The 13,270-nt window shown below is 48.2% G+C and overlaps 1 protein-coding gene across 6 annotated transcripts in view; it reads left to right on the forward strand.

Annotated features, from left to right (window-relative positions):
* The window catches only part of TP53BP1 (tumor protein p53 binding protein 1), a 767,880-nt gene that overhangs the window by 675,365 nt on the left and 79,245 nt on the right, over positions 1–13,270 (forward strand). For all 6 annotated transcript variants that reach the window (XM_078683313.1, XM_078683315.1, XM_078683318.1 and 3 more), the window contains one exon: positions 5,555–5,770. In XM_078683313.1, coding sequence (XP_078539439.1) covers positions 5,555–5,770 — 216 coding nt within the window. The remainder of the gene's footprint in view (positions 1–5,554; positions 5,771–13,270) is intronic.

A 13,270-nucleotide genomic window follows, 5' to 3' on the forward strand; every position in this document is an offset into this window, starting at 1 on the left:
TCGCTGCACAACTTCTATAGAGACTTCAGACCATACAGAAGGCTGCAGCTCGGGAAACTCCACTGGCTCCCGGTACAGAAGAGATGCCAATTCAAGCTGCTGACCCACGCACACAAGGCTCTACACAACCAAGGACCCGCCTACATTAGCCACCGCATGAACTTCCACCAACAATCACCTCCCTTTCACTTGCCCATACTCCCCGCATCTACCGGAGCTGAAGTGGAGGACTCTCCTTCTCTCACAACACAGCAAAGACCCAGAACAGCACCTCCAAATCATCACCTCACATCCGGAATACCGAATGGCCATCAAAACTTGGCTTTTCGAATAAGCCTCCGGTGCCTGCAAGGGTCTGGATACCCTTTCAGGGGATTACCGGCACTTTTATAAATCCTGCTTGATTGAGTGATCAACTTCGTAGTGCCAATTCCATTACCGATCTTAGTGTTGGAGATGGTCCAAGTCGCCCTCCTCGAGTATGTCCTAAATGAAGTGGCAACCCCAGTCGTGGCACAGACATAAAAGTCTAAGCCGGAGTTTACCCTTTCTCCCACTTCGGATGCAGGGAGAGGTTGTGAAGTCGGTGTTTCAAGTACTTGACTTTTTCTGCCATAGTCGAATTCCAGTCCTGTCTCAAAGTTGGAGCTGGTGTCCCCTTAGTTTCCCAGGCTGCAAGTTGAGGCCTCCGAGGAGGCAATCCTGCAGCTTTTTCTTATTATCCTGGCCCCCCCGAGTGCTTAAAGTCCCCATGGTTCCCCTGGTCCCACAAGCTGTCCATTTTTACTTACTCTTATGGAGTCTGCGTCAGCACCAACTGACTCCTTGTAGGGCCTTGCCTGGCTCCTTTCTGGAACAAGCCACGCCAGCACACCTTTGTTAAAGGCCATGCAGTTTCCAGCTGGTTCTCTGACGGCCTTTGCTGTGGAGGCGCCAGTTTTTGATCTAAGCAAGATGCCAGTTTTGTATCCATAGCAGAGTTCGGCTAAATCTGGTCTGGTGTCACAATACAAAATTCCTAGGGCTCAGCTTCTAGTCTGAAAAAGATGAAAAAGATGATGAAGATGATGAAGATGAGGCGTACTAATTACTTCCCCCGGACAGCACTGATACTGGTCTGTATTTAGACTTGCAAAATGCTAGTGGTCTTGACACTTCAGTTGAGACGGAATTGGTCTTACATTGGAGCCCCCTACCAAAGACAGCTCTTTCACTGTGATGGTTTGCAGAGCTCCTAGAATAGCAGTTTTGTACTGTGGAGGCTAAGGCAAATTTTCACACACATTTTGCAGCCAGATCCTTCAATTTTTAAACTATTACTACCCTTCAGTGAGGTCGTGATAGAGGCTTTGATGGTGGCATGGTTGAAGCTCACTCAGCGCGGTCAGTGAGCCATCCTATTGTTAAGTGCCATAGGCCAACCCCAAGAAATCTGGCCTTTCTAACGCATCATCTGACGCAGGAAAGCCCATTTGTTCATGATTTTGGCAGTATAGTAAACTTCAGTGCCTTCCTCATAGCTCCGCCAGATATGGAATGGAAGTGTATTGATGTGCTGGGAAAGAAGGTTTTCTCTCCTGCCAGGAATATGTGGTTAGAAGTGTCCATCAGAAGAACAAGTTATTTACCTTCAGTAATGTTCTTTCTGGTGCATACTCTGTCTAATGGAAGAATGTCCCCATCTACTTACGCTGTCTATTCGATGGAGTTGGCTTCTGAGTTCAGTCCTTTGGAGAACACATTTTAACCCTTATGGGCAATGCTTGTTCCAAATTACGATTCGTTCACTGCTGCCTGACTAATAATGCCATACCAGGATGTTTCTGAAATCTGATTAATTTTCACATTATTCCATGTGATAAAAATGTGTGGGCATGCAAGTCACACATTTTTCAGGATGAAGAAAACTCAGATTATTTAAAACATCATTCATAACGCAAGTGGAAACAGTGCATTCTAAGTCCACGTGTGATTTTGGTATTAAAAACCTCAAGGTGTAGAAGTGGGAAAAAAAGATGTAACCCTCCTAACTTCTGAGAGAGAATTACAAAAGTCCTCTGCAAGAAGTCTGGACTTAGCTTGCCTGTTAATAGCCTTAGCAAGATTATGAACTCTAGTATATCTCTGAGGTAGGAAACATCTAAAAGGGATCATAAAATAGTCAATTCAAGCTAGAGGAAAAAAATAGTGTCCAAACAGTGCTCAGTGTGGGGCCAGAAATTAATTGAGATTTAAGTCAGACAGAGCATTGATCAGTGTCTAGATTTATGGGCATGTCTACAGAAATGGTAAATACCTCTGGGACAAAAAGTATGAATGGCTAAAAAATACCGTGAGATTAAGAAATCGGCAGTTGATAGACTGCAAAAGCTATGATTTATGTGGGGTGGCTTGTAACGAAGAAAGCCAGTGATGGATACATGAGAGAAAACAATATTAAAACCCAAGTACTAGAAATAGAAAATACAGCAATTAAAGGAGGGACACTTGAAGGAACACCTGAAAATAGATGCAAAGCCCCCACCTTTCCAGTCAACTTGAGGCAAATGGAACACTATAAAATTAATCCAACAGACAAAAGTAATATCAGCAGCAAAATCTTTAGTTGTTAACGGCTTTGTAACAAATAAAACATCCAGTTGAAGATTTCGTTAAAGATTTTGAATCTTCAGTCCAATGTTTAATCAAAGAATGAACATTTATTTGAGCACAATTTAAATGAGTTTGTTGAGTACCAAAATATAACGTAAGTCGCTTCATGTTCACAACAGGTAGCCCATTGCAAGAGAAGGAAATGAAATGAAGCGAGCAGGCAATAGAGCACAAACTTGACCTCAGATAAGGATGTTGAAAATCTGCCTGTAGCACAAAGCGCCTGTTGATAGAAACCAGTGTTTTGCAAAAGTAGACAAGGTATTGAGATCTTACTAGTTGGTGAGAAGCAAACAGTGACAGTTGGAACATAAGGCAGCCTAGCCGGTGCGGTAGTGGTTGGACGAACAGAGAGGCTTGCCTTCAGTGGACTGCTGCGTGAACATGTAGCATTGTGCCATTAGTTCTCATCTGGAACTAAACAAATGACTTGGAAAGAGATGGCAACTGGGCTGATGACCCAACATGGCGGTCACAAACGTTTAATCAACCAAAGAGGAAAAATGGCAGGTATTACCCCTTAGCAGCCCAGCCTAAAGTCAACATTTTTGAAGTAAAAAAATGCTAGATATAATGTGCAAAGCCTGGTGAATAATTTCCAATATGGGAGATTAAAAATGCTGGAAAAATGTTAATTAAAATGCATAACAGTATTTTAACAAAAGAACCCTTTAGCTAAAATGCTTGCCTGTTATAAATGTTGTCTGGTATAACAATGTAACCTAAAAGCCCCAAACCAATCCTGACTGAAAAAGCTGTGCAAAAATCTCCGATAAAAAATATCATATAACAAGTCTACTGCAAATACAAACAACACAGAATGATGTGTTCAAATAACAAACCAACTCGTCACTGCAGCAAAGATGGACAGGCCAATGATCCAGATATCCAAGAGTTGATGTCCACTGCCTGTTACCAGGTGTGGGCGAGTGAGAAGGGCTCGCTATAGGTACACCTGTGGTACTTCTGCTGAGTAGCCATGCATCTGCTGAGTAGCCAATGCAGCATCTACCCTTAAGTGGATGATCGCTAACAAGCACCTCACCCAGAAAGCAATAAATGGACATCAATTAGCAGTACTAATTGCACACTGTGAGACCGAACAGGAAACTAGCCGAAAAGCCTCACCAGCAAACCATCTTGAGTAGCAGCTTTGCCTTCCACTGAAGCCATCCAGAAGGATATTGTTAGCCTAGGAGTTCTGACCCTATCATGCAGTCCTCTAAGATTCACATAGAATGAAAAAAAGTATTAACATTTTTGGGTGCACCACTGAAAACAGATGCGACTTGGAAGAAAGTAACATAAAGTGGCAGAAATACAATAAAATAGCAGAAAACATAGTTTAACAAAGCAAGCATACCATGTTTGAAATGGTGCATGAAGTTGTCGGGCTTAGGGTCTTTCTTACCAGTCTTGAGGCGTTGGGATGGTTCCTGGCTGCGGTTCTTGTAAGTCCTGCTTTGTCTGAGATAGGGGCGAACCCTTCCGGTAGCTACAGTACTGCCGACAATGAAAGTCTAGGCAGCCAGTGCCCTCCAGCAGGAGTCCCAAAAGGAAAACCTTGGACGAGAAAAACCTCAGATGATGATGATACTCCAGTAATGTAGAAGACAAGGGGCCAGAAAACACTGGAAGACCAAGAGCCAAAGAGGAACCAGGAGAAAACTGGAAGTCAAACTGGAGCAGAAGGCGCAAGGGAAAAAAGGAGCGCCAACGGAAGGAAGAGAACACCAAAATAAGAGCCAAGGACCCAACAGGAGCGAGGACACACCAGCAGGAACAAGGAGTGTTGCAATGCAAGGACAGAAAGCTTCTGATCCCTTATATGCAGAAACATGGTAAGTGACATACAGTAACAGGAAGTAACAACACAGGAAGGAGAGATGTCTCCATCTTGAATAGGTAAAGGAGTGAAGTGCAAGTATAGGAAGACCGCTGTGTTAGGAAGGTAAGTAACCTTCCCCCATTGCCTTCTGAGAGCAAGCTGGAGAAGACGAGTAAGCAACAATAAGGCCCCCAAGAAAGGGAACCAGGAGATGCCATCACCAGGTAAGTGTAGTGCCCCAAGGTGGTACATGAGGTCGCAGTCCCAGTCTGGGAACTGTGGTACTCAAAAGGTGCCTTATGATATGGATGGGCCGCTGCGCAAGTACGTGGCGTGCTCGACAGAGAAAACCAACTGACGCCGCTGGTGTTATCTGCAACGCCGCCAAAATGGCAACAGTGGGTTGCCGTGCCGCACCGCCACACCCCCGAAGAGGAGGAAGGGGCGCCTCAGGCTGTACCGCGGCCAGCGATAAGAAAACTGGCAGCGCCGCAGGTCGCGATTCGGCCTGCGGTGTAACAGTAGTCTTATCAGGCCAATTCACAGCTATGCAGCATCAGCTGTTAAATGGTGACTAACTGGGTCCTAACAAGACCCCAGATATTAACAACTAGACCACAACCAATTTAATTCACAGAACATGACAGTCCTAGTAAGTAAAATAGAATGAACCCAGTTCTTCCAAATAGCACCTGGAGAAGAAAACTGTTTGTTCAGTTGTTCCAACCCCAAAGCCCAGCCGTAAGAAATGCACAAATGTTTTTAAAAAATGAGTTCAGAAGACACACCATTATGACTTTGTTTTATTACATCAAAGAAAGTGAAGGTCTTCTTTAAAATGGTAGTGGTTGTGTGGAAATGTTCATGTAAACACAAACAAACATTTACAAAATCATAGAGCTGTGTTATGAGCACTTTGGAATGATGGTATAGGATAATATTGTATGTGTTTCCCAGTCCTGAGTGCTAACATGGAATGTGAAGCTTATTGCATTAAAAGGCTAGAAAAGGCAAGATTTTATTTTGACAGAGATTACAAATTGAGAGAATAAAACCCCTTTTTTTGTTTGCTAGGTGGTGCGAAAGGTGAAGAATTTTTCAGCCCTGGTGAAAGTGGTGATAATGCAGCTGAACGCCCTGAATTGGAGCACAGCCGTGGGCCTTTACCTCAGACTAAAACCCTCTTCCTTGGATATGCATTTCTGCTTACAGCTGCTTCAGTTAGTGATAAATTGACCAATCGGCAGAAGTCACAAGACTGTCTCACCGGGAGCAGTGAGGAAGAGGAGGGTGAGTTACCTATATCTCTGTGTTAATTTATTTTGATTGAACACCGATGTTAATATAGTTATGGACTTCAATGTAAAAGGGGACCGGGGTTAGGCTAATCTGTCTTATAATGTGACAGGGCATTTAATAATATACTGATCTGAAAGAGACTATGAGTTATAGATTCCTTACCTTAGAATTACCCCCAGGTGTCAGACTGGATCCGGAGATTTTTTCTCTCAGCAGTACCCCTGCACGTAGGTGTCTTCGGTCGACTCCGCTTTCGTCGCTGGCGTTGTGATCGCCAGGATGACGTTGCGGTATCTACTTAGACGCTGCCCCTGTGGGCTGACGTCAGTTCTGTCTTTTCCCGCGCCAGCCAGCACAGATCCGGAGAGCACGATACCCTTAGTCACTTTTTGACAAAAACCTTTTCGACTTTTGTCAACATCTTTTTGGAGTCGTTTGCCTCCTGGTGTACGTAGGGATGTCCCACCGTCGGCACGGCTTCAAGCCTTGTGACTCCTGTCACAAGCTAATGTACAAACAAACAAGATGATGGATGGAATGTTGCACAATGGCTTGGACTCATGTGCCTCTGGTGCTTGGAGCGCGACCATGACCCGAAGTTGTGCTCCGACTATCGGGCCATGAACCCAAAGTCTTTGCATGAGTGGTCCCGAAAGCTTCTGGAGGCCCGGCAGTCAGCTCCTTGCCACTCTAAGCCCTGGTCAAGAGGAAGGTCGCGGGAGCAGTTGCAGAGCCACCACCATCATTCGTCATCGGGTAAGTCGAAGCACAAGAAGGCGAAGAAGCATTGTTGCTCGTTGCCTTCTTCCCGGCCGACGGGACGCGGGACACGGAGGGTCGTCGTCGTCCTCCAGCTCTTCCCTCAAAGCCTGATGGGATGGCTCTGAGCTTCCCTCCCTTCCCGGGAGCGGGAGCGTCCCCTGCCCAGCTTTGTGCATTTTACGAAGCCCTCCATTCCATCTGTGGGAAAGCACGACTCTGTCGGTGCGCCTTCTGGCCCCGCAGACTCGGCTGGGGGCTCTAGGCCTTCGATGCCGGCGGCTCCGTCCTCGGTGCTGCAGGGCCCCCAAAAATCCAGTCCTGGATCCGGATAGGTGTTGGTCGACCTCACGGTACCTTCCCCGGTGCTGATCCCTCTGACGATGCCGGTAGCGTCCCCGGCCAGCGTCGACCCTGGCCTTCCCCTTGAGTTCGGGCTGGACTGGTCCCATGAGGCACAGGGTCAGGGCTGATTTGCCTATGGCCATGTCTGAACTGGGGTGGTGTGGAGTGCAAAAAAACGATGGAATTAGGCCCAGATCTCTGTACTGGGGTGAATGTATGACATTGTTCTGCATTCTGTCCATCAACTGTTGTTTTTGCTTCCCCTTGACTTGGACACGGAGGCGGACCGGCATCGGACGCCGCTGGTACCGGCGCAGGATGGTACTTGTGTACCGCTGTTCTTCCTTGGCATTCCTTATCACCCGGAGTGGAGGCCAGAGGAGGACTGGGAGAGGTCTGTTGACCCTTGGACAGACCGGCTTGAAGAGCCGGACTGGAGAGAGGAGTTGGGTGTTGCCATTGGTCTGGATACTTCCCCAGACCTTGTTATGCTTTCTCCCCCTACCGTGGCTACAGAGGAGGGAGCTTCCTACGTTCTGGTGTTGCGTAGGGCGGCTGAGGCCTTGGGTCTTGAGATTCCTACGGTGGCGGTCAGGACTAACCTCCTGACTGAGGTGCTTCAGTCAGCAGCAGCCTCTTCAGAGCACTTACTGCCTTTCAATGAGGCCCTCACTGACGTCCCTTTGGGCTCCAAGCCCAGCTCATGGGCTCCTATGGATAGGATGTTCGCCCAACACCACTGCCCGACTGGGCGACCCACTTTTTCTCTCCCAGCACTCTAGCCCCGAGAGCTTGGTGAGCCAAGCCTCATCTTCGAAAGGAAGCGCGCGTTCCCTACAGCTCCTCAGGATAGGGAATCCAAGAAGCTGGACCATCTTGGGAAGAAGATGATTTATTCCGCCAGCTCAGGACTGTGGCCAATGAACACTGCATTTCTCTTGGGCCGTTGCACACATTCAGTGTGGGACACGATTGCGCAAGTGCTGCCACAGTGCCCGGAGGAGGCCCGGTTCGTGCTCGCCGCGCTGTTGCTGAAGGTCGAGACACAGCAAAGTTCACCATCCGGTGTGGGCTGGATACCGCTGACTCGCTGGGTAGAACGATTTCCACGTCGGTAGCCCTGAGGCTCTATGCCTGGTTGAGAACATCTGGCTTCTCTGGGGATGTGTACCCTTTTGTACATGCCGTTTGATGGCTGTCGCCTGTTTGGTGACAAGGCAGACAATGCTCACAAGCGCTTCAAGGACTCTGGGTCTACGACCAGGTCTTTGGGCCTTGCAGCAACTTCATGCCCCAAAGAGTCTGCCGTTCGCCCCTTTTGTGGCCACGGAAGGGGTGCCCCACCATGTTCCATTAAGAACCACAGGGCTGCAAAAGCCACTCCGTCGCATGTCACAGCATCACTTGGCCCTTCTCTGTCAGGAAGTTACGGCTCTCTTGGCCAAGGAAGCTATCAAGCAAGTCCCAGTGCCAGAAGTAGGTTGTGGTTGTTATTCCCACTACTTCCTGGTACCCAAGAAGGACAAAGGCCTGCGTCCTATCTTGGATCTCCAGGACGCCAACCGCTTCCTCCTGAAGGAGAAGTTCACAATGTTGACATTAGCTCAGGTCCTGTCTACCCTGAAGACTGGATGGTATTGTTGGACTTGCAGGACACTTACTTCCACATCCCTGTCCTGCCAGCCCACAGGCGTTACCTATGGTTCACGGTAGCCCACAAGCATTTTTAGTTTACCGTGCTCCCCTTTGGCCTTACCAGTGCCCCTTGAGTGTTCATAAAAGTGATGGCGGTCGTCGCAGCTCTTCTGCGCAGATCAGGGGTTCCAGTCTTCCCTTTTCTCTACCACTGGCTATTGAAAGCAAGCTTGCCCCAGGCTTTCGTCTACCATCTTCAGACTACGGCAGACCTCCTGCACTCGCTGGGGATCACTGTCAACGTGCCAAAGTCACACCTGATTCCCTCTCAGAAGTTCCTTTTCATCGGAGCGGTTCTGGATACAGCACAGTTTCGGGCTTATCCTCCCAAGCACCGTGTCCAGGAAATTTGGGCTATTATACTGTTGTTTCGGCCTCTATCGCTGATTTTGGTGAGAATGACCCTGAGGCTACTGGTCCTCATGGCCTACTGCATCCTGCTGGTGGATCATGCCTGGTGGTTTATGCGGGCTCTGCAGTGGGACCTGGGACGACTCCTGGTGGCCCCCTGCCCTGGGCACCACTCCCAAGCCAACGGACCACGCACGTAACCTGGGCTTCATCCTGGACTCCTCCCTCTCGATGACCAGACAAGTCCACGCCGTTTCATCATCGTGCTTCAACACCCTGCGCATTCTCCGCAAGATCTTCCGATGGATCCCCACCGAAACCAGGAAGACGGTTACCCAGGCACTCGTCACCAGCCGACTGGACTACGAGAACACCCTCTACGCACGAACCACAGCCAAACTACAGAAAAGACTCCAGCGCATACAGAATGCCACCGCACGACTCATCCTGGACATTCCCCGACACAACCACATCTCCGTCCACCTGAGAGCCCTGCACTGGCTCCCCGCCAGCAAGAGGATCACTTTCAGACTCCTCACCCAGGCACACAAGGCTCTCCACGACCTGGGCCCCAAGTACCTCAATAACCGCCTGACTTTCTACACGCCCGCCCGCCAGCTACGATCGACCAGCCTCGCCCTCGCCGCCGTACCACGCATCCGCAGAGCCACCGCCGGAGGAAGATCCTTCTCCTACCTGGCGGCCAAGACATGTAACTTCCTCTCCATCCACCGACTGATGACCCAGGGCCATCTCTCCTTCAGGAAACAACTCAAGACCTGGCTTTTCGAGCAGTGACGGACCCCTCCCCCCCCCCCCCCCCCCCCCCCCCCCCCTACCAGCGCCTTTAGACCCCTCCGGGTGAGCAGTGCCCTATACAAATTATGTGATTGATTGATTGATTGAAGTTGCAGTGGGCGCAGCATCAGGGGAATCTTTCCGATTGCGTCAGATCTCAGAGGGCACTGCACACCAATTCCAGTGGTGGCTAACGGATCCGGATTGGGTCAATAGCTGATACCTCTCTCTTCCCCAACCAGAGTTCACAGTGGTGACAGATGAGTCACTCCTGGGATGGGACCGCCACAGGCGGAGATCAGAGGCCTCTGGTCTCTTGCGGAGTCCGGGCTCCACATCAACCTTCTGGAGCTCCGGACTATTCGTCTTGCACTGAAGGCATTCCTTCCTTCTGTCAAAGGAAGAGTAGTGCTGGTGTTCACGGACAACACCACCACCAGGTGGTATTGTACCAAACAGTGCGTGTGGGGTCGTGGACCCTATGTCAAGTGGCTCTTTGCCTTTGTACGTGGCTGGAACATCAGGGCATGTCCCTGGTGGTTCAACACCTGGCAGGTTTTCTGAACGCCAGGCTGGACGAACTCAGCTGCTGGTGCATGATGGATCACAAATGGTGTCTTCACTCAGGGGTGGTGCAAGGTCTCTTTCAGCAGTGGGGAGTGCCTTGGTTAGATCTGTTTGCCACCGAAGAGAACCCGCAATGTCAGCAGTTATGCACATTGGCATTTCCGAGGCGGCACACGCTCGGCGATGCTTTCATCGAGAGTGGAATTGCTGTCTTTTATACACCATTCCCCCATACCACTTTTGCCCAGAGTGCTGTAGAAGATCAAGCCCGACCGGGCCCAAGTCATCATCACCTCTTGAACATGGCCATCAGTCTTCCGATCAGACTGCGTCTTCATGAGGATCTTATATAGCAGTAGCACGGGACGGTCCTCCAACCAAAGCAGTCCAGCCTCCACCTCCTTGCGTGGGGATTGAGCGGCAATAATTGACAGCTTTCGACCTTCCTCCTGAAGTCTGTAATGTTAGCTGGATATCCAGGCGTCCCTCTACTAAAACAGTATACGCCTGTAGATGGAACAAATATGTGGCATGGTGGTCAGCAAATGCTGTGGATCCCTTTTCTGCCTCTCTTTCAGAGGTTCTCCTCTTCGTTCCATCTTTGGCCCAGCAGGGCTGTGCTCTGGGCACCCTTAAAGGCTATCTTTCTATCTTTCTTCGCCTCCCTGATCAGCCTTCTCTTTTCAAGTCGCCTATTGGAAATAACAGCGTCTGCTTTTCTGGTTGCCATCAACTCTGCTTCAGGCTCTATCTTCTAAACTTCCTTTCCTTGCTGTCCATGCAGACAACAAGGAGGAGGAGGAGAGACTCTACGGTCTGGATCCAAAACGTGCATTATCATTTTATCTGAATCGCACAAAACAATTCCAGGTGGCTATGTGGGCACCAAGAAAGGTGGGTCATCCTTTGCATTAAGATCTGTTACTCCTTGGCGAAAAAGGAGCCTCTTGTAGGACTGCACGTCCATTTCATCAGTGCAACGGCAGTCACAGCAGCCACTTCTGCTTTGGGGCGTGGAGCCTCCCTCGGTGACATCTGCCAGGCAGCCACGTGGGCATCACTGCACACGTTCACTAAACATTATTACCTGGACAGTCCGTTCCAGAGAGAGGGCTTCTTTGGCTGTTCAGTTCTCCAGGACTTTCTGGTGTGAACTTTGTTTGCAGACCCACCTCCGGGGTTGGTATTGCTGGGGTATCTATTCTAAGGTAAGGAATCTATAACTAATAATCTCTTTCAGATGAACAGGTTACTTAAATTATACCTTACTGATATATTTGTAAGAGACATAGATTAGTAATAGATTCCTAACCACCCCATCCATCCTCCCTGTTCTGCGAACTGACTTCTAGAGTAAGAGACTCCCTTTCAGGGCCCTAGTTTTGTGCACCAGTGGTCAGTGTCTTGCATGGCTCTGCGCTTCTGGCACGGTATGTCATGTAAAAGAACTGACATCAGCGCTCAGGGGCAATGTCTAAGTAGATACCACAATGTCATCCCGGCGATCACGGCGCCGGTGACAAATGAGGAACCGACTGGCACCACCTACCAACGCTCAGGTGTACTGCTGAGAGAAAAAAATTCTCCGGATCCAGTCTGATGCCTGGGGGTAATTCTAAGGTAAGGAAACTATAACTAATATATGTCTCTTACAGATACATCGTTACCGAAGAAGTAACTTGTTCTTTACTGACCATGCTGATGGTATTTTTGCTAGGCAGTTGTTTTCTAATTGTGGTGTAGTGTAGTTCCTATATTCCCAATAGGCTCTGCGCATTGGAATAATATATCCTATAGATTTGACGTAGGACTTAGGTCAGTAGCTCTCTATCGAATATACTAAACTTAATTGTGAGTGCCAGCTAGCTCAGAGGTCACTAGAAACTTTCTCGAATTCACAAGAAGGGATTCGTTTCTGACAACCGCATAAACATGACAACTTCGTTTCTCTAGGACTGGAATAGCTATCTTCAGAGTCGTGGAAACAATAGATAAGTATTTAACTCAGTCAATCGTGCATGCTTTGTTTCTACAGAGTTTGCAGAGAAATAGTGAGATGGGCGTTTTCAATAAAAGGGTTTATTGAACAGTCTTCTTTCTCATGCAAGAGAGGTGAACTGCTACAATTGTTAAACAGAATGCAAAGTATAATGCGTACGGCGAGAATAGTATTATGAAATCATACTGTAATAGCATTGTATGGTTTCTAAGCCATATAAAAATACATACATAAATAACACAGGCTAAAATACTCAACAGGTGCTTCTAAAATACGCCTACCCCAATGTACCTAAGTCTCGTACGAGAGAAGAAGTAAGTATGGTCTTTTGCATAGGTTTAATGTTGCCAAGAATCTACCAAAGGTTTCTCTAGGTTCTAATCAGCTCCGCACCTTAGAATGAAGGAGGTCTGGTATCTCTGTTTTGGGACTCGATTTCCCAACACCCCGCAAGGGGAGTCAGAAACACTGGAGCTAGATTTCCCAGCAGATGAGGGCAGCTTCCTGATCAGTGCGTCAGCTGGAGAGTCGGCTTCCTTCGGCACTTGCTGTAACGAGCTGCGTCGGGCATGTAGGTCGTCAAACTGCTCCAAACCACCATGCTTTGCCATAGCAAGTGAAGTTATATTTATACTTTGAAGGTGTTTAGGAATACCATGTTTGATGTAAAGTCGGGCATATGAATTTAATGAATGAACCCCTGGGGAGTAGTTGTTCATTGTAAAACTAACTGAGTTCTTGGAGAAATAAATATTCAAGCAAGGAGAAGTCCCTAACGGCTTAAGCTGGTTTTCCAAGAAATCGTTGTGACGTTTGGTGAACGGATGGAAGTAGCCATGGCTGTATTTGGGCTGCATGGGCTAAGCCTAAAAAAGGGCTTGATTTCTATGCCTATGTAAGGGAAATGTGAATTGTACCTATATAAGGGCATGAATCGGGAAAATCCATTTGGAATCTAAAACGATATACAACACCCA

Source organism: Lissotriton helveticus, chromosome 3_1, assembly GCF_964261635.1.
Source record: "Lissotriton helveticus chromosome 3_1, aLisHel1.1, whole genome shotgun sequence".
Lineage (NCBI taxonomy): Eukaryota > Metazoa > Chordata > Amphibia > Caudata > Salamandridae > Lissotriton > Lissotriton helveticus.